This window comes from Rhinolophus ferrumequinum, chromosome X, assembly GCF_004115265.2.
Source record: "Rhinolophus ferrumequinum isolate MPI-CBG mRhiFer1 chromosome X, mRhiFer1_v1.p, whole genome shotgun sequence".
NCBI lineage: Eukaryota > Metazoa > Chordata > Mammalia > Chiroptera > Rhinolophidae > Rhinolophus > Rhinolophus ferrumequinum.
The window spans coordinates 123,910,686-123,934,810 of NC_046284.1; the positions used below are offsets into that span (position 1 = coordinate 123,910,686).

General features: G+C 51.4%; 1 protein-coding gene across 1 annotated transcript in view; it reads left to right on the top strand.

Moving 5' to 3' along the window:
- The window catches only part of DHRSX (dehydrogenase/reductase X-linked), a 113,736-nt gene that overhangs the window by 66,258 nt on the left and 23,353 nt on the right, over positions 1 to 24,125 (top strand). Inside the window, exon 4 of the mRNA XM_033107348.1 lies at positions 20,400 to 20,501. Coding sequence (XP_032963239.1) covers positions 20,400 to 20,501 — 102 coding nt within the window. The remainder of the gene's footprint in view (positions 1 to 20,399; positions 20,502 to 24,125) is intronic.

Sequence of the window (24,125 nt, forward strand, 5' to 3'; positions counted from 1 at the left end):
CATGGGCCGTTTTCCTGTCTTATTAAAAGTCTAGTGTCTAATTCAATGAAAATGGAAAGTTTGTTTTTAATTTTGTTGTGTTTTCTGGTTTTGTTGGTTGTTGTTTTGTTTTTAGTTAAGGACTTCCGTTCTTTAAAAAAATTTTTTTTATTTAAGTGTCATTGGCGTACAATCTTATAGTGGTTATATTCGTTTCAGGGGTACAATACAGTGATCTGACGTTTTTATGCCTTGCAAGGTGATCACCCCACTAATTCTAATAGTCATCTGTCAGCGTGCACACTTATCCCAATATTGTTGACTAATAGACCTCTTGCCCTTTTCACCACCTCCCACCCCCTCCCTTCTGGTAACCACACCTTTCGTCTCTGGTTCTGGGAGTCTGTCTTTGTTTTGTTTTGTTTGTTCGTTTGTTTAATCAAGATTGCACATATAAGTGACATCATATGGTGCTTGTATTTCTCAGTCTAACTTATTTCACTTAGCATAATACCCTCTAGGTCCATCCAGGTTGTCGCAGAAGGCAGGATTTCTTTCTTTCTCATGGCCAAGTACTATTCCATTGTACGTGTGTACCAATCTTCTTTATCCAATCATCTATCGATGGACACTTAGGTGCCTCCATATCTTGGCTGTTGTAAATAACGCTGCAGTGAACCTAGGGATGCATGTGTCTTTTGGAATTAGTGTTCTCATTTTCTTTGCATAAATTCCCAGGAGTGGAATTGCTGGATCGCGTGGTGTATCTGTTTTTAGTTTTTTGGGGAACCGCTGTATTGTTTTTGGAAGACCTCCATGAATCACCAATTAGGAAGGTTGTAAGACCTTTATAAACGGTAGTAGATTCTACAATGCACGACTATCGTGACCTGTTATTAATGGTCGTTATTAGCATTCTGAGTGGTCTTTTGAAAAGTTGTCTTAAAATGTGTACGGAAAGTGTCCTCTCCACGTGTTCCGTTTTCCCCAACCCAAGTCATCACCCCAGCGTCCAGCAGGAGGGGACGCTGCTGGGAACTGGCAGGGCTTGTGTTGTTGCCTCTGTAATCACAAAGGGTGGGGAGACGGGGAAGCCATGTCCTCAGTCCCCAAATTCTTACCCCGTCCGTCGCAAATGGTAAGGCTTCATTGTTTTTTACGGGCAAGTCATAGTGCGTTGTATGTATGTTCTTTATCTCTTCTTTATCCAGTTGTCTGTTGAGGGATATTTAAATTGCTTCCGTATCTTCCTATTGTGAATAGCACTGCAACATTGGGGTGTATATATCTTTCTGAATGAGTGTTTTGGAAAAAAACTAAGACACACACACATACACACACACACACACACACACACACATTTGTGACTCCCAGTCTTCTTATTTCAAGCTTCACATCTTTTGGTGCTTCTGTGTTATTTTCCTAGTTTCTGGGTTCTGTGGACGGTGCGAGTTTTGTTCCCGTGGAACGCCGCCACGCCTCTCATAACTGTCAACGATTTGCCTGTCACCTGCGTGTCTCCATTGACGAACATCAGAAATTAAACTGTGACGATGGGCTCTGCCCTTGGAAGGTAGACGAAGCCCCCTAAGCCTACGAGTCCACCAACGCCAACTCTTGAGGACGGTGGCTGTTCTGACGATGTTTATTTTTGGGTCCCAGTGACTAATAGCTGTAGCAAATAAACGTCGCTTTGCAACGCTGCTCTTTTCTCCAGCGTAATCCTGTTTTCACGGCGTCAGCTTCACCCCGGTTTACGTGGCAGTGGTTGTCCGTTCTCCATCCACAACCCCAGTTGCGGCGAATCTCTCGTTTAACGCTCGCTGCCTGTCTGTACCCGTAGGTGAGTGCCTGTTTGTCTGGAGCTCCCTGTGTGCTGGAGCAGGGGTCTGAGTTCCTTTCATAAGCAATAATGACCGGGTCTCATTTCCCAATTCCTGAGGTGTGTGCCGGTATCTGGCTTTCCCAGGTGAACGATGAGTCCCTTGGGTCTGGAAGTTGTCGTGCACACCTTTTGTGATTCAAACGTGTGGATGACTCATTACAGAAATCTGGCGTTGGGGGTGAGCTGTGTCCACCTCATGGCCTTTTCTCCTTGTCAGAAGTTTTGCCTTTTCTCCCCTTACTGCCTTTCGGATTCTCTCCATCTTTACCGCTGTACCTTTTGACCAAGATGTACTTTGGTGGACAAATGGGCGTTTAAAAACAACGTATCTGGTGTACGGTAGAGCTGTGCTTGGCAGATTTGGGCTTGTTTGTTTCTTGTTCATCACAGGGCTTTTTCATCTTTACACTGAAGCTTTGCCTATGTTTCCATTTTTCTTCCCCAGGTGTTGTCTTCAGAGACACCAATTGCCTGTCTGCCTTCTGTTTCGTTCCCCGCCCACCCCATCACCTGATCTCGTCATCGTTTTCTCCTGAATTCTGTGTGTTTCAACAAGTCTCCTCTCCACGTCATTGAGTTGATTCACTGCATTGTTGATTCTGACCTTTCCTCGGTCTAGAATGACAGCCGTCGTCCAGTGATGGTTCCAGGGCAGAGTGGACCCCCATCCAGTGAGCTGCAAGGCTAGACGGGACCACCATCCGGTGATGGGGGCCGTTTTCATCCCACGTCAGTGTCTCTCAGGAGGCATCCCTCGTCCTTCTCACGCTGCTCCTGTCTTCCTTGGCCCTCCATAAGCACAGTCTCGCTGGTGTTGTGTAGAAAATTCAGGGATAGGGGCTCCCAAGAGGGCTCCCCTCCCATTCTTCCTGGCTCTGAGCTGGTCTTCTCCTATCAGGGGTGTGTGTGTGTACAGTTGACCCTACAACGCGGGGATTGGGGACACCGCCTCCAGCCAGCACAGTTGAAAATCCACATACAGCTTTTGATTCCCGCCAAATTGAAGTTGTCCCTCGGTAATCACAGGGGATTGGATCTAGGCCTTCCCTGCAGGTACCAAAACCTACAGAGGCTCAAGTCCCTTGTATAAGATGGCGTCAGTCAGTACATACAGTCAGCCCTCCGTGTCCATGTATTCCCAACTGTGGATTGCAAATACTGGTTTTGATCTGTGGCTGGTTGAATCTGTGGATGAGAAACCTGGGGGTACAGGGGGGCTGACTGTATATTGAAACGAGTCCACTTATAAATGGACATGCAGAGTTCAATACATGTTACCTAAGGGCTAACTGGGTCTCTCCGACATTCAGGAGGAGGGAGCTTCTAGACGGCAGGTCTTAGTTTGGAGCAAGGAGAGTGGGTTTCCGGTCTGTCTCTCCTTGTGCTCCAGGCGGGCGCTTGGCCGTAGCCGATTGGTTTGTCTGTGTCACTGACTGACTTATCTTTCGAATTTCACCCAAGCCTCCTGCTGTTGTGGCGTTAACATTTGCCGTTTCTGATGGAGCCCGCCTTCCTCAAGAGCCCAATCGTCCTGTTTTTATATCCCCAGTGCATGGTCAGCATCACTGAGTTTTTCAGTTGAAGGACAGCGGCGGAAGCTAAACCTGCCTCCCAAGGCAGATTCAGACGAACAGTCTCGTGCGTCCGTTAGCAGCTGTGGGGCGAGGGCGGGAGCCGAGCCAGTGACATGGGCGTTCTGTGCCCTGTGAATGAATGGAGTGTACTGCACAGCTGCTGCGTCCGGAGCCAGCAGGCGTCCCTGAGTTTCCCGGAGGACACCCGCGGCTCATCTGCTTGTCACCTGGTAACTCGATACGGTGACTATTTTTATGCTCAGGGACTCAGGAGAAAGGGCAGGCTGGACTCACAGGTCAGTGGGCAGCCAGATGGGCGAGCCGGACACTGCCCGGCACTCGGTTGCCTTCCTGCCCAGGAGCTGGAAATAGAAGCAGCCCCAGGCGAGAGGCAGAGTAAGCGCCACGGGATAAAGGTGAATCGGGCATGGGAGGGGCTGTGGTGAGAGAAGACACAGTTCAGGGCTTTGACGTGACGGGGACACCTCCTTAGACTGCCTGGGGTGTCTTCTCAGCATCGTGGTCTGTATCTGTAGCCCCAACAACCACCTCCACCAATCGGTGGTAGGTGAGGGCTGGGGAAGCGCTTACTGACCTCCGTGCCCCAGGTATGACCTTCTGAACCACCGTCAGGTGTCCCATCAGCAATGGATGGTTAAGGAAGAGGCGCTGTGTCCAAACAGTGGAGTGTTGCGTGGCTCGGTCGTCCTCGATAGGTCAGCCTGTGGAGCGCCCACAACACAGCGTCTACCCAGAGTGCACGGGGATCGTGTATGGGACCGTCATACCCGGTCGCATCCCGTTCCTGATGGTTCTGAGCTCGTGCACAGACACAGAGCAGGTGGCCTCCTGGGTTATAGGGCTGTGGCCCAATAAGCATGTTTGTCAATTGTTAGATAAATACGTTTCAGAGGAGACTGGGGGTGCAGGAGGAAACGAGGATCATTCAGGGGTTCGCCATGCAGACCACACGCTCAGAGGGGAGGTGAATGTCTTTACTTGTCAGTGGTTCCAGCTTCCTCTGGATTCCACTGACGTACAGCTTCTCCCGGAGAGGACACCTGCCCACCCCGTGCCTCCAGCGTGTCTTATATTCATCCACTCCTTCCTTCCGTCCATCAAGGACTTGGAAAACCGACGGTGGTCCTTAGCACGACTGATTGCACAGATGCCGACGGGAGCCTCTGGCGTAGAAAACCTGCTTTCTGAACATCGCTTCCGAGCTTCGCCTTCCCGAGTAGGCAGACATCACATACTTGTCCAGTGTTCGTCACTAAAAGGAAAACCAAGGTGTACAGCACAGTGGTCCGGCATCTACACAGTCTATGCGGTGGCCACCTAAAGCCGAACTTGTATAATACTGAATGTCAACTATAATGTAATATATATATAGTCACAGGATGTGGAGGACGGCATAGGAAATAGTCAGTGGAACTGTAACACCTGTGTACGATGTCAGGCAGGAAGTAGATTGGGGCAGGAGGGCAATCACCTTGTGAGGGGTGTAAGTGTCTAACGATCACGTTGGTTTATACACCTGACACTAACATTTAAAAAGAAAAGGAAAAACCAAGCCGCCCTCTTCAAACCTTCATCCCACGTGGAAGTGATGACGTTTAGTTCCCAGCAGGACTTCCTTTGGTATTTCCAGGTCATGTGGTGTCGTCGTCTCCAACTGAAGACCCGCCTGGGAGTCGCAGGTTTTCCGAACCCCCAAGGGTCTCCAAGTCAACTTCAAATTTTTCTTCAGAACAGTGTGTCTCCCTGGAAGTTAATCAGCAGCCTGGGGAAGCCCGCTTTCTCCTTTGGTTTGCGAAAACATGTTTTGAAAAATGAGCAGCAGATTTTGCATGAGTAGCCGCTGTCTTTCGTAGAGTGCGGGTGCTGCTGATGCTTTCTGTGCGTCAGAGATAACGATAGCAAATCACCCAGGAAGAAAAACCTGAGTGTCTCTCAGAACTGAACAGTTCCACGCGCGCGTACGGAGGGATGATGAAGGTTTCAAGTGTGGGGCTCTAACTGCTTTGCGGGGTTGACACAGAAGGACAGATGGCACGTTGCCTTCAGGGGATATCAATTCTGACGGTCACCGTTTGAAGTAGGACCCCAGTCACTTGACAGCCTAGGAATATACTGTGGTCAAGTTTAAGTAACCATATGAATATTGAATATGGACATGTTATGAAGTCAGTAGGTATGATGGAAAGCGCCTTCACTGCAAAATTACCTTTGGGCACGTCCTCATACTAACAGTCCTGTGTCGATATAAATAATACCCAGAAGCGGAAGACAGATGTCCAGGGATGGGGAGCTACCCAGGAACGTTCTCTATTCATTTAGGGCCTGGGGGAGGCGGCACTCTCCTATATTCTGCCCCATTCCTACAAGAGCCCGTGGCAATCGAAGGAACGATGGCAGCTTGGAGCAAGGTTGGTTTAAAGTATAGCATTCATTATTACTCAGTCATGGGGAGGCCTACAGGTCAGGAGACAGGTGCCATTGAAAAGATTTGGTGCCTCATAGTTCCGAAGAGGAGAGGGCATGCCACACCACACAGGGCTCCCCTGGGGCAGCACCACGGAGGTCAGGAGGTGGGGGCGGGAAACAGAGACAAGATCCTTTATTGTAGTTTCTGCAGGGAGGAACGGGGCCGGCAGGGTGAGCAGGCTTACGATTGCCTAGTTTGAATAAATTCACTGCTATGGGGAGGCGTCTGGAACGGTCCTTAGCTGTCTGCTCCCTGCTTTGGGGAAATTACGGCCGGTGGGTGGTGACCAGAGTGTGAGATCCCCGTAGAGGACGGCGTGGGGGTGGGTTCTGGATGGGTGGGTCTCTATTTGAAACGCACGTTCACAGGCTACTGATTTCATATCTCTAGGAATTGGTTAGCCCCGGAAGGGACCGTCCTTCCCGGGTCCTCAAGACCCCAGAGATATCAAAGCATCGAAAATACAGAAAATGAAAGATCTGGTTAATACAAAGGTGGGGATGATGAGATGCTGATGGACCTGAGACGTATTTTGAATTGGCCAGTTGAATGTGGAACATGAGAGGAAAACAAGACCCTCAAGTGATGCTAATTAAGGCTTTTGTTCCGGAAGCTTCTAGGTGACATTGACTGAAATGGTGGGTGTGGCTGAGGATGGAAAGAGCCAGGGAACTTGGTTGAACTGTAGGGCCAGAGAAGGCGGAGGCACTGTGAATGGACATGCAAGTCTTCAATTAAGGCGGTATTAATTTCTCAGGGCGACCATAACAAAATGCCCCGCACTGGATGGCTTAAAGCAACGGAAATGCATCCTCCCCCGGCCTGGGGACCAGGGATGTGACATCAGTGTGTCCCAGGGCCATGCTCCCTCCAGAGGCCCCAGAGGACGGTCTCCTGCCCCTTCCAGCTCCTGGGGGCTCCAGGCGTCCCTGGGCTGGTGGCCGCCTCCCTCCAATCTCTGCTTCCGTCTCCACGTGGCTTCCCCTCTGTGTCTGTGTCCCTGCTCTTCTGTCTCTGACGAGGACACTGTCATTGGATTCAGGGTCCCCCGATCCAGGACGACCTTATCTCAGATCCCTCACTTAATTACATGTGCCAGGCTTCTCCTCTGTGTCTCCTTTCTCTCACGGGGACACCAGATCTTGGGTTTAAAAACTGACCCTAATCCAACATGATGTCCTCCTGACATCCTGGAGTTAATGATCTTCCAAGACCCTATTTCCAAATACATTCACACCTGCAAGTGCCCGGGGTCAGAACTTGGACACATCTTTGGGGAGCACAGGACCACTGACCACCAAGGTCAAATGATAAACAAGGTGGGTCGGTTGGGAGAGGGGCATTGGAGGATGTGGCATTTGGGAGGTTTTACAGCATGTAAGTTCCCCCCGATTCTCGTCAAACCTCACCCATCTCACTTTGCTCCTTTGCCTTTGAGTAGGTGGAATGGCTTTTGTCAGTGCTCTTACCATCTCACGTTGCACGTTCACGTCCTGGCACCTTCGTGGGACAGCAGCCCGTTCTCCCAGGGCTGTGAGTTCAGACCACGTGGATTACGGGACACGTACGGTAGAATGAAGCTCCTCGGTGTTTCCAGGTGGAAACACCATTTCCTAGAACCAGCCCCGACCTTATTCCAAAGCAGTCAGAAGCCTCAGTGAGCTGATGACACGCACTGTGTCGTTTAGTGGTTCTGCCGGAAGAATCTGGGGTGGTGACCGCAGCTCTCCACTCTTTCTTGACTAGCCCTCCAGCTGGTGCAGTCACCCAAGATCCAAAACAGCCTCAGAGGAGAAGACAGCCGGTCGCCCTCGATGAGGATTTGGAGGGCAACAGAGGTGATGGGCCCCGACGTCCTGCGTCTCCAGTATAGACACGAGTCGAGCGGTAGCTGGTGTTCATGGCAGTGACAGCTACGTGACGTGGGGTGCGGTCTCATCTGGTGGCTTTTGGTGGGTGGTCCCTGGACCAGCCGTCTCCCCATCCCCTGGGAACTCCTTAGAAATGCCGCGTCTCAGGCCCCACCGCACAACTGTAGAGCCAAGAACTCTAGGTAATGCCCCCAAGCTGCATTTGGACGTCTCCCAGGGGCTCCATCCGGAACCATCAGTCTGCAGCGGGACGTTCCCTGGACGGTCTCCGTGGTAGAGAGAATACTTGTTGACTGTACTTGGCACTGGGTCCACCCCAAGGCTGTACCTCTATGGAACCTTGAATGAATCCAACCAAAACCCAAAAGAAAGGCACGTCTGGATGTCCCCTAGACTCTTGTGACAAAATCCATGCAGTGGGAAAGAGAATTCCCTGCTTTGTCATTTTCCCTATCAGGCAACACAACCTGTTTTTGTTTACTCAAAGGCAATTAACCTTGTTGCTTGATAAATGTTCCCACAGACGTGTGACATAATAAGGAGGCATTATCCGCAACAAAATGCTTTTCATAAAGACAAACCCACAGGGGGCTGTGGGGACAGGAGAGGGTGACTAAGCTCGGCGCTTCCTGCAAATTAAACTCTCCGACTGAGCGGCAGAACAAGCATTTGAGGCGAACAGCGGTGACAGCAGAGCCTCCAGAGAAGGTTTCTTGTGAAAAAGGAGGAATTCAGCACAGTATTAGAAAACACTGTGTTCTGTGACTCAGAGGTACCACCAGGACCCTGCAAATGATTCCTTTGCTGATGTCACCTAAGTAAATGAAGACAGAGGCATAATAACAGATCATTTGGGGCCGAGCGCAAGCAAATCCGATAACCAAATTAAACATTAATGGACCACGTGTCGTTCTTTCAAAATATGGCACCAGATTAAGTTCAGAAAGGAAAGTCCCAGTAGAAAGTTGCTTGAATCTCAGTGTAGTTCACGGTGCTTTTCTTGGTCCACAGTAGCACGTCTGGTTCAGTGTCACGTGTTAGAAATGTCACGTCCTGCACGTGAACACGTTTGCTTGTTGTCAGAGAAGGTGTGCACTGAAGGATCAACCTTGCCGAAGGTTAAGGGTCGCCCTGGCTTCTGGTTGGTCATCTCTGACCCTCGGGAGGTCCTGTCTGATTGGAGTGTCTTGTTTCCCTGGAGACCCTGGGGCATGCCCCGTAGTCCATGCAGACAGTGAGATTTCGGGTGATGTCTCGGGCCGTGGGGTATCAGCATGATCTCTGGAGGGGCTGGAGACTGAGGTCAGCCATCCAGGTGGTCCGCCATGCTGACGTGACTGACCCCAATATGAACCCTGGACGTCAAGGCTCAGTGAGCCCTCCTGCTTGGTAATATTCCCCTGTGTTGTCGTCCATTGTTGCTGAGAGAAGTAAGCACTGTCCACGGCCATTGTAATGACAAGTATAGAAAAGTGTGTCCCTGTGTTTTTGAGCCGTCGCCTCCCTGGCCTCAATCCGATGGGATTGGAAGTACTTTCTGGGCCACTTCCATTCTGGTTGTCTGAAAGAAATCTTAACGATTGATTATGCTTGCTAGAAGTCAAAGGGAGAGAATCCACCTATGTTTGCCATTGCACCAAATTGAGACTGGTGACCTGGGGCTGGACCGGGGTGGGCAGGTACCAGGCGGTGCTACCAGGCGGTGCTCACGCCCCGGAGACGTAGACGGATGCTGCTGTTGTTCCTTTGCTCCCGTGCGAAGCTCCCAGCGTTTGGCGTGATCTGCTCACCCCGAATGGTGTCTGACCCAGGGCTGTAATCCACACACTCTGTCGCCCAGCCAGTGACTAATCGGGCCAATTAGCAACCTAATTGTAAAAGCACTGCAGAAATGTCACTGCACACCCTACGTTGCTTTTGTCCATCCCTCCCCTGCCTGATACATTTCTCCCGAGAGATTTTTAGTCAATGCCTCTGCTTCCTGGCGAGCGCCTCACCGCCTGGGGCTTACTTGTCACTCTTACATCCATCATCCTGTTCGTCTGTCCGCCTTCCCACACCTGCTGTCTCACCTCCCCTGGCGGTCCATCTTCCTCCTAAGTCATTAAAACAGGACTTGCAGAATGAAGGATGTCATTGAGCACCTAAGATATGTGGGGCGTGATACTGAGAGCTTTGCCTGGCTTGTCTCTACACATCCCAACGGTACGTATGAGTCTCCGGTCCCTTTCATGGATGAGAAAACTAAGGCTTTTCCAAGTTTGGGGGTCCAGCCACCAGGTGTGCAAGTCTGGAGGCCAGTCCACGGCCAGACGTCACCCCTGCCTTTCCTCCCATTTCTGTGCCCCGTGGTCCCCTCACTCATCACCTTGGGGCCCTTTGGTGGCACCTCTTTTTCTTCCTTCTCCTTCATGAGCATTTGAGATTTTAGAGACATCCAGGATGCCCTGTATCATGTTCTTTCCTTCTCCTTTGGGTTCGCACCCAGGTTTTCCCATGTTTCTTCTCCTGCATCGCCGTCTGCGTCAGAATGGCGCCTTGTGTGCAGGCTGCCTCCTGCCCTTGGGTCGTTCTGCCCTTTCTCTCCGTTCTGGCTGGATGGGCACGTGGCATCCACAAGAGCGTCTGCTTTGCAAGGGTGTCACCGTGAGCCAGTTGCCTTGTGGTCCATGGGTGGTGAGGGTGGTTTCACAACTGGTGTGAGGGGTTTGCTTTGTGGATGAGAAGAAAGGCAGCCCAGGAATACAGAATGAAACACTAGAGGAAGTTTCCTGGGGGGGGGAGGGGGCCTAGAATTTAAATGTCATGTATTGTCCTTGAAAAGGTCACGGGGTGGTGTTAGTGTCCTCTGGTTCCAGAACAAAAGAATGATGGGAGTATACGCGGTTGACCACGTACAGCTTTACTTTTTAGATGTTCCAGGCGGTCGCCTTGGCACACAGTAGGCAGCCTGGGCTGAGTCTGGATTTCAGCACGTTCTGCACCCATCAGTCATTTTTCTAAGGTGGGGAATGTGTGTGTGTGTGGCCACCTGTCCATCCCGGCCCTTGTTGGTGTGACTTGGTGACTGGAGCAAGGCGTCCACAGCCTGAGTGCCCAGCCCGTGCTCTGAACGGACGTTTCCCAAGTGTCACTGTCCCCGCCATGTTCTGTCTGGTTGGGCCTGGGTCGAGCTTTGGAAACGCAGGTCTGCCTTGGTGCTGCTGCAAACGCGTCGCTGGGTGCACTAACTAGGTGCTTGGGCCACAAGATCCAAAGGCGTCATGGGAGCTGCCATCGACCGACGTCTCTTTAGGGAAACCTCCTCTGTATTCCTTACACAGGACTGCCTCAGTGAGCTCGTGCTCCTTTCCTGTTGCGTACGTTTTTATTTTATTTTATTTTTAAATGTATTTTTAAATTACAGTTGACGTTGAGTACGCCATTAGTTTCAGGTGTGCAGCATATGGTTAGACATTTAATGTAATGTAAGCAGTGATCCCGTGGACTGGTCTAGTCCGCACCTGGCACCATACACAGTTATTACCGTATTATTGACTGTCTTCCCTGTGCTGGACTTTTACATCCCCGTGACCATTTTGTAACCCCCTTTTTCACGCAGTCCCTCAACCCTCTCCCCTCTGCTGACTATGAATTTGTTCTCTGTCTGTGTGACTTTGTATCCGTTTTGTTTGTTTATTCTTTTCGTTAGATTCCACATATAAGTGAAATCGTATGGTATTTGTCTTTCTCTGTCTGACTTATGTCATTTGTCAGAGCATAATGTTCTCTACTAGGTCTCCCCATGTTGTTGCAAATGGTAAGATGTCACTCTTTTTTATGGCTGAATAATGTTCCATTGTATATATGTCCCACCTCTTCTGTATCCATTTGTCTACCAGTGGGCATTTTGGTGCTTTCCATGTCTCGGCTATTGTAAACCTTATAGCACTGCAGTGAACGTAGGGGTGGGTGTATCTTTTGAAGTCGTGTTCCGGATTTCTGCAGATAAGTACCAGAAGTGGAATTGCTGGGTCATACGGTAGATCTAGCTGTAAGCTTTTGAGGAATTGCCATAGTGTTTTCCGCAGTGGCTGCAGCAATTTGCAGTACATGAGGGTTGGTTCTCCTCCACATCCTCGCCCGCTCTTGTTGTTTGTGGATTAATTGCCGACGCCATTCTGACGGGAGTGAGGTGCTCTCTCGTTGTGGTTTTGATTTGCATTTCTCTGGTGGTTAGTGATGTGGAGTGTCAGCTGGTGGTCCTTGGGGTGCAGTGCTGTCATGAGCTGTGACAGCATGGCATGCATACGTAGGTGGTGACACCGTGTGTTGCTTATGTAAAGCCCCAATGCCTGGCAATTCACCTGCATACATGGGGGGTCCCTAAGCCCCTGGGGGCGAAAAGGCAGAAGGTCTTATTGGAAGAACACAAGACAACCCTTGTTTTCTTCCCCTGTTGGAGAGAAGAGAGAGGGGAGTAGTGTGTCTCCTTGGTGTCTCTGACCAGACCTCAGCTTCTGCCATGCAAACATTTCCGTCACTCAGACCACTCACAACACGAGGTCGTGTGGACATGGCAGCTGCGGGGGTCCCCTGTGACACCACGTAAAGATTTTAAGTCTGGAAACGCGTTTGGGTGGGATGCGTCCCCCCGTCCCCCAAACCCATGCAGACATGTTTCGCTGGGGTCGCGACCCTGAGAGACGTGAGGCGATGTGGATTCTGACTTCGGTTTTTTCTCAGTGTCCACCTGAAGGTTGACGCGAGGATGGATGTGGCAACACCGACTTTCGGAGTCGGAGTCTGTCCCTGCGAGCCCTTCAGGGAGCCGCAGGGGCTTTATGTAGGAAACGGACAGCAGAAGGTTCCGGACAGAAATGAGATGAATGCTGACCGCAAGCCATGAGGAGGTGGCGCATAGTGTCCCCGCAGGAGCAGCCCGGGGTGACAAGGGCCGGGAGCCAGTGGTCAGCACTTAGAGCGTTTGCTTACCCTGTGGCTTGACCGGAGATGGACCTGTAAAACCCACGCCGGTCGCTTCTGCGCCTGGTCCGCTGAACGTGCTGGAACAGCCACAACCCCTGCCAGGCTCCTAGCCCGCTGTTGGCGGCGTTGCCGTCATTTGGGGACGACAGAGGATGTCCTCACGTCCCAGCGGTGGAGGCACTTGTAGAAATAAGTGTTTGAAGGGATGACCGCGCTTCCTCGCCGGGGATGCCACAGCGCTTCACGGGGGACGGCGCCCAGCTTGAGCGTCCTGCCTGACATTTAGGAAGCCGTTGCCGAGTTGGCACACTGCAGGGAGGTCAGCTGCAGCCGGTGCCCATCCCCAGAGAAGCGCCTGTCTGTCATCCTGCTATGCGGACGGGACCCCTGCTGTGGAGTGAATGGGCCTCCCTCCAGATTGCATTTGTGGAAGCCCTAAATCCCCGTGGGATGGAATTAGGGGAGCAGGTGTTTGGGACGGGCGTGGGATTACATGAGGCCATGACAGTGGGGTCTTCAGATGGGATTAAGGTCCATGCAAGAGAGACATTAGGGAGCTCCAGCTCTTCTGTCCTGTCCTCTCCTGCTTTCCCCTCCCTTCCCTTTTCTCTCTCGCTCTCTCTCTCTCTCTCTCTGTCTTTTTCCCTCCTTCCCTCCCTCCCCCCTGCCTTCTCTCTCTCCCTCCCTTCCTCTCTTTCCCTCCCTTTCTCCCTCTTCCCTTTCCTTCTCCCTCTTCTTCTCTGTACCAAGTGACGACACAACGAAATGGTGGCTGTCTCCAAGCCTGGAACCAGGCTCTGACCAGAACGCCACCCAGCTGGCACCCTGATCTCACACTTCCAGCCTCCAGAAAGTCTGAGGTGGTGGTGTTGGTGTTGTTTATGGCAGCTGACGGATGCAACCGCAAAGCTCACAGGTCTAGGGACTTGCCCAGTGTCCCACCGTGTGGCTCGGTGGCGGGATGGGGACTCAGGCAGGGAAGCCCCAGAGCCACAGAAGGAGGGACCTGTCCTACCCCAGGACCAAGGAGCACCTGCAGGCGAGATGTGTCTCCCTTGGAATCTGTGCGTTTCAGACGCTCTGTAAGATGCCGTAGGACCGACTGAGGGAGACACGTTACTCAGGGAGCCCTCTGTCCCACGTCGGCGTCCCCAGTCCTCTACCCACAGACATGAGGGCTTTCACAGGAAGCATCACCGTACGTCTGAGAAGTCCCTGTTTTTGCCTCTATGAGACGGTCAGCCATGCATTTCAGAAACGGGCCCACCAGTGTCTGCTCTGACACGTGGCGGCCTTGGGACGTGGCACCACCCTGTCCTCGCAACACGAAAGACGCTGAACAGACAGAACCCCAACACCTCTCCATTGCTCCTCAGAGAATCACAGTGACAGGACTCGTTACTGCCCTGAGGCCTTACAGGGACGGACGCACGGGGATGCAGAAGTCACGGGTCCCCAGGGGCTGACTGCTGGGGACACTTCTGGGTAACGGATGGGTTCTGAGGCCCAGACAAGCCTGACGTCTAGTCTTCTCGGGGTGAGGGCTGGGGTGGGGAGCTGCGCGTTCGCTTTCGTGCAGAACCCACCAGGTTCTCATGATGACCGTCGGGGACGTATCTCCTTCTGCTTCCAACCTGGGGGATGGACACCCTCCATTCCAGCCCCTCCATCCTTCCTGGACTTGAAGAGTACTTTGTGTGGAGGCCTGAGGGTGATGGTCGTGGTCCAGCATTTCCATCCAGGTGCCGGCAGAGCCACCTCGGTGACCTGCGAGGTCCATGTAGCACCGCCTTGTTGTGAGGCCACCAGCGGCGCCGCTCAGTAAGCCCGACAACCTCACAGTGTGTCACTGGCCCCAAGGACGACGGAGCCAGAGCGTCTGGTTGGGGGAACCCAGTTGTGAGACACGTGCGCACAGGGATCTCGGATCTCATAACCCATAGGCATTGTGGGCTGCATGGCGTCCCCCAAATTCGTGTGTTGGAGCCCTGATCCCCAGGACCTCTCAATGTGGCTGGATTTTGAGATCCTAAACACCAGCTTTCTCTGAAGAACGTTGTTGCTAAAATTATTGCGATTGGTGCATCTTTCAAATGGCAAGAATAATCACATGAAGATGGGCTGCAGGTAGAAAGACGAGATTCACGAAAGAGCTGAGTGGATGGAACCAAACATTTTGACAAATGAGAACATTTTCATGGTGCACCTTAAAAAAATCATCTAAAAATCGTCTAGTTCCTCCTAAAACAAGGACTTCTTTGCAATTATTTCCGGAGAAGATCAGGAAGTCAGGTCTTTATTTTCTTAAGTGAGACAGTACTTTTTAAACTATAGTGCATGCTGTTGGTCATTTGACTCTGACACCCAAGAAAGGACAATACCTTCCCATTAAAAAAAAAAAAATTTATTTTTTTTTTTTTTATTTTTTATTTTTTATTTTTTTAGCCACTTTGTTGCTGTGCAGTGACAGGCTAGCTCCATCTTCCTAGGGTTTTTTCCTACACAAATACTAGAAAAGGGAAACCACAATAGCTGCTCACTATCTCATTTAAAGAGGCCAGTTGACGCTGTAACCCCTGTGCCATGCAGGTGTCTTCATTCTGTGAGGGTCCTAGAAAGCATCCCTCCGAGGCTGAATGCGTACATGGCAGGAGCTCGTCCTGCTGGAATGTTCTGAGTGTTTCTACAGCCCCGTGGTGACGGTTTCTTCTGGGCAGATCGTGCACTTAGTGCAACGTCCTGATTGTTTTTGCTATGTCAGATATTCAGAAAGCTATAGAAAGGACATATTCTTTGGCTGTGCCAGTGTCTGTGGTACTACATGCTTTCACACGCATTTACACACACACACACACACACACACACACACACACGGTTCTGATCACCTAATGTCCTTCTGGACTTTTTGTGTTCCAGCTGCATTCTTCTAAGAGAATAAGACGGCAGCTCTTGCATTATTCAGCATTCCTGTAGGACGTGAGCAGACTCGGAAACACTGAATAAAATCACTCCCGCCCGCATGGCAGGCTGGGGTCCGAGCTCTGCCTGGCGTAGTGCTACGTGCTTGCCGGTCAGAGCACCGTGTTACCTTGCAGCCAAGCTTCCACTCGTGCCCTTGCTGTGGCCCCAGGTTGCTCTCCTCTGTGGGCCTGCCTCAGTTGTCTTGTGCAGAGGGGAGCGGCTTCTTGCAAAACAAGAGACCATCTGCATAAAAGCGGTCCACTGTCGGGCGGAACGGCCGTCATTTGGAGGAAAAAACAGCGCGCGTTGCGGACCTCAATGCCGCGTGTCCTTTGGGAAGGTTTCACTGCCTTGATGAGCAGGTCCTGTCAAATCTGAATGTGCTGTTGACGACGCCTGAGAGGGAAATGAAGCAGGAAATCAACGTGGCACCTGAGAAAATCATCGTCATTACCGTGCAGCGGCTGGGACCTCACTCCCAGCCGCCGTGCGCTGGTGACACCGGTGGCATGAGCAGTGCGGTGATTTCCGAGAGGGACAAATAAAACAGGTCCTTCCGTCTTTGTCCTCATGACGTGCATAACAGCGCAGTGATGTCACTTGGGAGCGAGTCTCACTCCAGCCCACCCCCTTCAGGAAATAAAACACGACAGGCGCCACCGTGCCCTGCTGTCTGCCTGCACGTCGGCGGGGACCAGGTACAGCCAAAAACAAAACCAAAGCCCAGAAGGAGTCCCTGTTCTTAGGTGACGTAATAATACGAAGCGTGATGGCCGAGCGATTCCCTAATCTTGTTTTTGTGGAGGAACTCTGAGCACTTTCTGGAACCGGAACCACGGTACACCGTTGGTAACCTAAAGAGAAAAGGTCCTTCAAAGTGAGAGACAACAAGCGTCCACGTGAGGTCAGTAGCATAGAGAATATGGTCTGAACCATGTAATAACTATGGCTGGTGCCAGGTGGGGACTAGACTTATTGAGGGGATATCACTTCTTAAATTGTATAAATGTCTGACCACTACACTGTCCACCTGAAACTAGTATAAGGTAATATTGAATGTCAACTGTACCTGAAAAAGAAAAGATTATTGTTTTAAAAAATTAGCCATTCGGGAAGCCCTGACTCAGGCAGAAGCCCAGACAGTGTTCCGATGGGGACACAAAGGCCAGGGGTGTTTATGACAAAGGGAGGGGACCATGACATCACAGAAGGAAGGCGTTGCTGTTGGTGCAGATAACGTGACACCGTGACGCTGATGCTGAACAGTGTTTTTAATTTTCAGCCCAGAGTCATCCGTCCTGGAGTCACGACCTGCTTTCTTGTTGTCTTTGCAAACAGCTCTTTGGGACACAAGGTTGCTAAGGCCCTGTCCTGAGGTGACTTTGTCCTGCTTCAGCATCCACAGGTTGGAGGCGTCAGCCGTGCCAGGACGGTCTTCCAGCAGCGTAGCTCAGCTCCATGTCAAAGGGGCTCCATTTTTATGTTTCTTTTAACACCTGTCATGGTGGAAAGCATCTCTGAACAGATCACCTCTCTCGAAATCATCTTATGTGGTTTCCTACAGTTAAACACACTTGCTTTGATGTATCTCAGTGGGAATTTTTTCGTTTTCATTTTTGTTTATGATTGTGTCGTCTGTTGTGTATAGGTGGTACCCGTCAATCGTCTTCTCTTCCCCTCTCTTTCTCATGTTCTCTCTTTGCACATTTTTGTATCAGAACAAAGCAAACCTCACGAGCCAAACCAAACCAGCCTTTCCTGGCCTGTGTTCTGAGTCATTCAATGGACGTGGGGTTATCTGTTCTTTGAAACCCTGAACGAGTTTGCTCAAATCCCGTCTGTCGCCTCCCCCGTCTTCTCGCAAAGCCATTCTTTGGTAATTTCTCGAGCTCTTTCATATTCATTGTTCTGATTAGTCCTAATTTGCTTGATTAGATTGTAATCATCACTTTTTTTCTTGAGACGTCCCGTTCGAGCTATAAACTTAACATATCATTCGTGTACGTAGAAGTAGGGGCCTATAATTTTAAAATCTTTATAGGACAGCACGGCCCTGTCTGTAAATTTCCATTTGCAGCCTGATGACACGTATCCTTCACGGTCTTCTCTGCGTCCTTGTTTCTTTATTTTGGCCTCTCGACCTGTCAGATCATCAAGGATGGTGCCCCCAGGCCTTGGTTCTGTCCGTTTTTTCTTGTGTGTCCAAGAGTTCTCGGGACATAGCGTCTGAGGTCGTGTTCGTCTGAGGAAGAACCCGCAGGAAATGGCATCGTGTCGATGGAGCGTGGGGTCCAGTGATCGTGTCCCATTCACGTTTTTGTCTTGAATTCTCCGTGTCTGGTGTGAACGGGCCAACCCTGCTTTGTTTTCCTGATCATTTTCAGCCTTTTGATTTATTTTTTTAATGAAAAATTTTGTTTTTCAATTCTAGTTGCCATGGAATAGCCTATTCATTTCAGGTGTACAGCATAGCGATTAGACCTTTCCGTACCTTACAAAGCGACCCCCCCATAAGTCTAGTCCCCACCTGGCACCAGACAGACTTATGACCATATTATTGACTGTATTCTCTCTTCAGCCTTTGTATTGCGAATCCCCACTGTGAAAACCATCATCACCGGCATACGGAAGCGTTCTCCTTTTTCCTGCCCTCCAAGAGTGGAGGCCGCCATCGGGGTACTTCCTCCTGTGTCACACGGCACCCCCAGCTGTGTGCAGGGTCTCCCGTCTTTCCTACGTGGACGACTGGTATACCCCGTACCTTTTACTCACCTGCATAGCCGACTGATGGTGTCACGACGAAAGCGTCCCCTGCACTTCCCTGTCCCGCTGCCCCCAGGACTCCTGCTGTAGCCCGCACCCCTGCCTCTCTCCCCATGCCCACGGTTGGGGGTTGCAGCCCTTCCTTGAGCTTCCCATGGGTGCTGGCAGGGAGCCCCTGGCAAGCGGGGTCCCCCGCGTCCTGTCCCAGGTCAGCTCTGGTGCCGGTGCCCCACGTGACGTGTCTCGTGTTGTCCTGTTCTCAGCGATGGGACCAGGAAGCGTTCTCGTTGGCTGTGGACGTTGGTCCTCCTCAGCTGTCCACTCCTCATGCTTCCCGTAGACGTGCTGCCCACCCCGTGGAGGTCGGGTAGGGTGAGGGCAGAAGCTCCGGAATCGATGGAGAAAGCAGGTGCTGATGGCAGGTGTGGGCGGAAAGGGAGCAAAAGCCCAATGGCTGGGTCACAAAGCCAGGCTCTCAAAGGGGTAGCAACGCTCACGTGTCCCGGCAAACTGCTCTCACTTACAAACCTTCTCCCCAACGAGCACGAAAGGAGACGCTCCTTCTGACTTTTCAGAACTGCATTGCGCCGATGGTGGGAGCTGAGAGTGTGTGTGTCCCAACCCTGCCCCACTGATTCCAGTTACAAGCTGTCGTGACGGCTTCCCTCTTTTTTTTTTCACATCCTTGCGAGTGCTTCAGGGGAGAGTTAGAACGGCGTGCCAGGAATTCCCATCCAGATGGTTCTCGGTCCTACCGCACGCTTCCTGGCGGTCGGCGGCACACCTCCCTTTTCCCCAATCTGTCACAGACAGCTACGGTTGTAGGCAGGATCGAAATGCATCACTAGAAGGATGAATGTTAAAAATATGCACAACGGAAGCTCCCAGTGTTGCTTTTTTTTTTTTTTTTTTTTTATGTAGTGGATTCAGCGAGCGTAAAATGACGGTCGATTTTGGGTGGTTTTTTTTTTCATCTGTGTCTGAACGTGTCTTAGGGCAGGTGGGTCGCAGGCAGGTCACAGGACGGTGTCAGTCTGCAGACCTCGGTCGGAGGGTCTCAGATCAGCAGGATACCCACCCCCTTCCTATTGTGTTTCTTGTGGAAAATATTGCCCGTGCACACTGCCTGGCGCTCAGTGGCCACATGACTTGGCACAACCAGGCTTCGTTCTGCACACCGAAGCAGCTGGAGAGTGCGTGTGGATTATCTTTAAATGTCCCTTCTGAGTGAAAACGAACGTGTGCGTTCCAAAATACGTACGCTGCCAGGATAGGGCTTTTGGCTGCCTCTTGGGCGTCGCGACATTTCAAATGTGCCACAGTGACCAGAAAACAAGAGAACCTTGCAGACATGTCCACCCCTGAGATGTGTGCTGCTGTAGATACAGGTCCTGGAGACGTGGGAACCATGCTGCCCTCTCTTCTGGGATCTTGGGACCACAGATATTCTCATGGGTGCTTTATCACGAGCCGGGCTTGCAGACCCAAAGTGATTCTTCAGGAAAGCAGATGGGACATTCAGGGACCATGCTGATGCAGGGTGTCTGGCCCGAGTTCCCTCTGGAGCCCCGGGGTCCGTCCCCTTCCAAACTCATGTGGTTGTTTGAGGAATGCACTTCTCAGCGGAGCTACATCTCGCGTCCTGGCCGTTGCCCAGGGCTGCTCTCAGCTCCGGGGAGCTGCGCTAACGTCCTGGCCCCACGGCCCTGTCACAGCGTAGCCGCCATGTCTTCCAGGTCATACAAAGTTGTACGTGAGTGCGGGTCGTAGGGTGCCTTCCCCTCTTTGCACCTTCCTCCTTTTCTGGTCCACCGTCCCTTTCCAGGTGGGACACAAGTGAACGTCTTTAGAAATTATCTTCGCATCCATGCTCGGTCGGAAGGTCACCAGGCCTTTTGGTTCTTTTCCAGTGGAGTTTTTATATTGCAACCTGGCGTCTATGGGGTCCATCCAGCAATTCGCCCAGGCGTTCAAGAAGAAGAAACTTCCCCTGCACGTGCTGGTGAATAATGGTGAGTTCCGGTGAATGAATTCCAGAGGGCAGTTCCGAGGCACACACGGACTCCCGTGAGAGACGTCCTTTGGGAAAGCAGGTTCCCGGGGAAATTCATGGACGTGCGTGCTTACTTTCGCCACCATTTCATCTCAAGGGTGTGTCGGGCTTGTGTTTTTCGCATCAGCAATTTTAATGTGTTACGTGAAAATGGGCGCGTGGCGGTGTGCTGTGTGGAGGTGGTATTTTGAGTGGCCCGCTTGTGCAAAGGCGTGTTAGGTGCTAAGGGCAGGGTGTTTCCACAGACGTTATCTTACTGAGTCCTTGGCACGCTGTCATGGAGTCTTTGTTATTTGCATCCCGGACCCTCATGTCCTGCGGTGTCTTCACTTCTTCCCGACAGCCTACAATCGTCAAACAGACATGTGGCGTCCCCGTGTCCGCTTCTCTCGTCTTCACACGGCCCCCTTGTCCATCTTCAACCCAAACCACCTTTGACCCCGCACGCGTCCTTCAGCCACGCTGCGCTTTGAAGATCCTTGGGGACACTGCTCCTTCGTCACCCTCTGCCCGTGCCCCTGTCCGTTTCTCTCTTCTTCTGCTCCAGCCAACTTACTTCATAAAAGGCAGTGCAGATGCCCCTCCGTCCCCCACAGTGAGGTGCCAGCAGAATTTAACCCATCTCTTGTAGACGTGGAGACCAAACAAGCATATAAAGAAGGTCGATGGTAAAATTATTACCGGGGATGGAATACAATCCCGTAGACACCTACAGCCACCACAATCTGACCGTGGTGCTGATATTGTTCGTATCCAGGAGGATGGTTGAGGGTGTGCAGAGTTTCCCCAGACTGTTGCCCGGGATATTACCTCTCCCCGCCAATGTCGTTGGTGAAAAGGAGTTAGAGTACTAGGACGCTCTGCTGTGGACCAGCCACGGATGAGTACTCGCTCCTTCCTGTTCCATAATGCACGCTTCCGAGGGAAGGCACACGTCGTGCTTCTCTTTCCCTTCTGTCTTTTCTTTTTATTCTTAAAGACACCGATTTTGCCACTGATGAGGGTTTCCGACATGAAACCCTCTTCCATTTGCTAGCGGGAGCAAACTAGAAGCAGACCGCCTCTTTTCTGTCAGTGGAAAGCCCCGAGCGAGCGCACGTGATTTATCAAACACAAGCATGATCAGTAAGAGACGTTTGGCAGAGCTGGGTCACTGTTACAATCCCTGCACGTCTCAGTGGCGTTTATCTAGTGTCCCACCCATGCCACGCACACGCACACGCACACGCACACGCACGGGCTTTTAATACCTGCACAGGATTCATGTTTTATCCCTGCAGGACTTCTTCCAGTAACTCGAGGGCATGACGTTCTCGAGGTGAAGAGCTGCTAACATTTTAGGTTTCGTACTCCCCAAATATATACGTCGATGGTGACCCTCAGGGGTAACACCGGTGTGTGCCTGGCCACATCCACACTGACCTGAGCTTTCCATCGAGTTCTTCTTCACCCGTTGACTGATTCCATAAATGAGTGTCGCGTGCTGAGTAGATGAGTGAGCGTGAAAGGGCGTCCTGCCCAGAAGAGGCTGGTCGTGGCGTTTGCATCCACAGAAGGTACAGAGACGACAACCTCGGTTCCGTTTCTTGCTGGGCAGATGCCCAAGCCATTTTCTTACTTACACATTTGGGTTTTCTTAGGTAAAACAGGGTCCACAATCATGTGATGGCCCTACCAGGGACACGGACGATGAGGACTCACGCCATGTGCATTTCTCAGTGGGTCACGACGAGATCTGAATACGAGGTCAGACAATTAAGTGCATGAACTCATCGTAGAAAAAGTGCTACACACCTCATGGCTGAATATCACTCCGGTCACCTTCGAAGGACTCCCCTTGGGAAGTTATGCACCGACACCAGCGCCTAGTCCACCCTTCAAAGCTATTTTGGAACTCTTTTTCTGGAATGGCCCTCAGAGCTGTCGTCATATTCCCCTTAATGTCCTGAAGGTCATTCAAATGTCTTCCTTTCACTATTTCCTTTATCTTCGGGTAAAGAAAGAAGTAACTGGGGACTAGATCAGGTGAGTAGGGAGGGTGTTCCAATACAGTGATTTGTTTACTGGCTAAAAACTCCCTCACAGACAGTGCCGTGTGAGCTGGTGCATTGTCGTGATGCAAGAGCCATGAACTGTTGGGGAAACGTTCAGGTCGTTTTCATCTAACTTTTTCACACAGTGTATTCAGCACTTCCAAACAGTAAACTTGGTTCACTGTTTGTCCAGTTGGTACGAATTCATGATGAAAAATCCCTGTAATATCAAAAAAGGTGAGCAAAATGGTTGCAACAAGTTCGCGAACTTAATTGTCAGACCCCGTATCTATCTATTTCTGCCTCTCCTTCTCTCTCTTTCTCCTCCTCCCCCCTTTTCCCTCTCTCTCTGACCCCTGTCTCATCCCCACCACTCTTTTCTCTCCTCCAAGGCAGAGAACCCTCCTTCCCCCTCTCCTGATTAGGACTTTCCTTTCAAGCTTTGCTCTAGAAGGAATAACATGTGCTTCTGAGTGTGTGGCCACTCACCAGTCGAAGACGTGGATCAGTGAGCAGATATTTTTATCGTTCCTTTTCCTACATGTCAGTCGGCAGAGAGAGATGTAAAGATGTCCCGGCTGCTACCTGAGCAGGCTTGGCCATCTGAAGCACTGACGAGACAACAATATCCCTTTATCCATTAAAACAAATACACCTGCAGCTACACTGGTTCACAACGAAGACTGGTCACTCAGCACATATCAGACATTGAGTCGATATCATCGTCTGAGTTCCAACCGCTACTTCGGGTGGTTTCCAGGATGTTTGGCTCTAAAAGAGAGAGGAGCGTGCGTATCCTGAGCACGTCACGTGATCATGGAAAAGTAACGCATGGGGACCCAGGTCTTTTGGCGGCGGCTCCACGGTGCTGGATGCGCCCCGAATGGCATGGGTGCTTCTGGAGCACAGGACGTGGCCAGCTGTATGCGTGGCAGGGATGTTATCCTTTCCCCAGCAATGCCGTTTACACCAAAAATGTGCTCGGAGAAGCTTGGAGGATTTCCAGAGCTACGTTGAACTTGCCCAAAGTGTCCCCGTTGTCAGAATCTTGGCGTCTAGGCCAGCGGGTCTGTGCTATTCTGTGACAGCAGCGTGTGGATGGAACAAACAAGCATCCCTGCTGGCGTCCCCTCCCGGCTAAACGATTGCTTTGCATGTAAACACCCTGCTCCATTATGTGGGGTCTTGCCAGTGAATTTTGATGCTCAGAAGACTCTGTGTGGTGGCTTCTCGATTGTCCCCTGGCACGGGGCTCTCGAACATGGATTGTAGAATGTAGGCGTGCGTTGATGATATTCCAGTGACACCTGTGGTGTGACAAACCACCCCCAACCCTGGTGGTCCCAAATGACCATTCCATTTGGCTCGCAATGTGGGGGTGCAGGAATTTGGGCAGTTGCAGCTCTGGATGTCCCCTAAGTTTGCCCCTGGGCTGCCATCACCTGGCCGCTCAACTGGGGCGGGACGTCCCGCCCAGGATGGCTCCCTCCTGTGGTGGGGTGTAGGCACTGCATGTCTCCTGGGCTCAGCTGGAGTGGTCGACCAGGTCT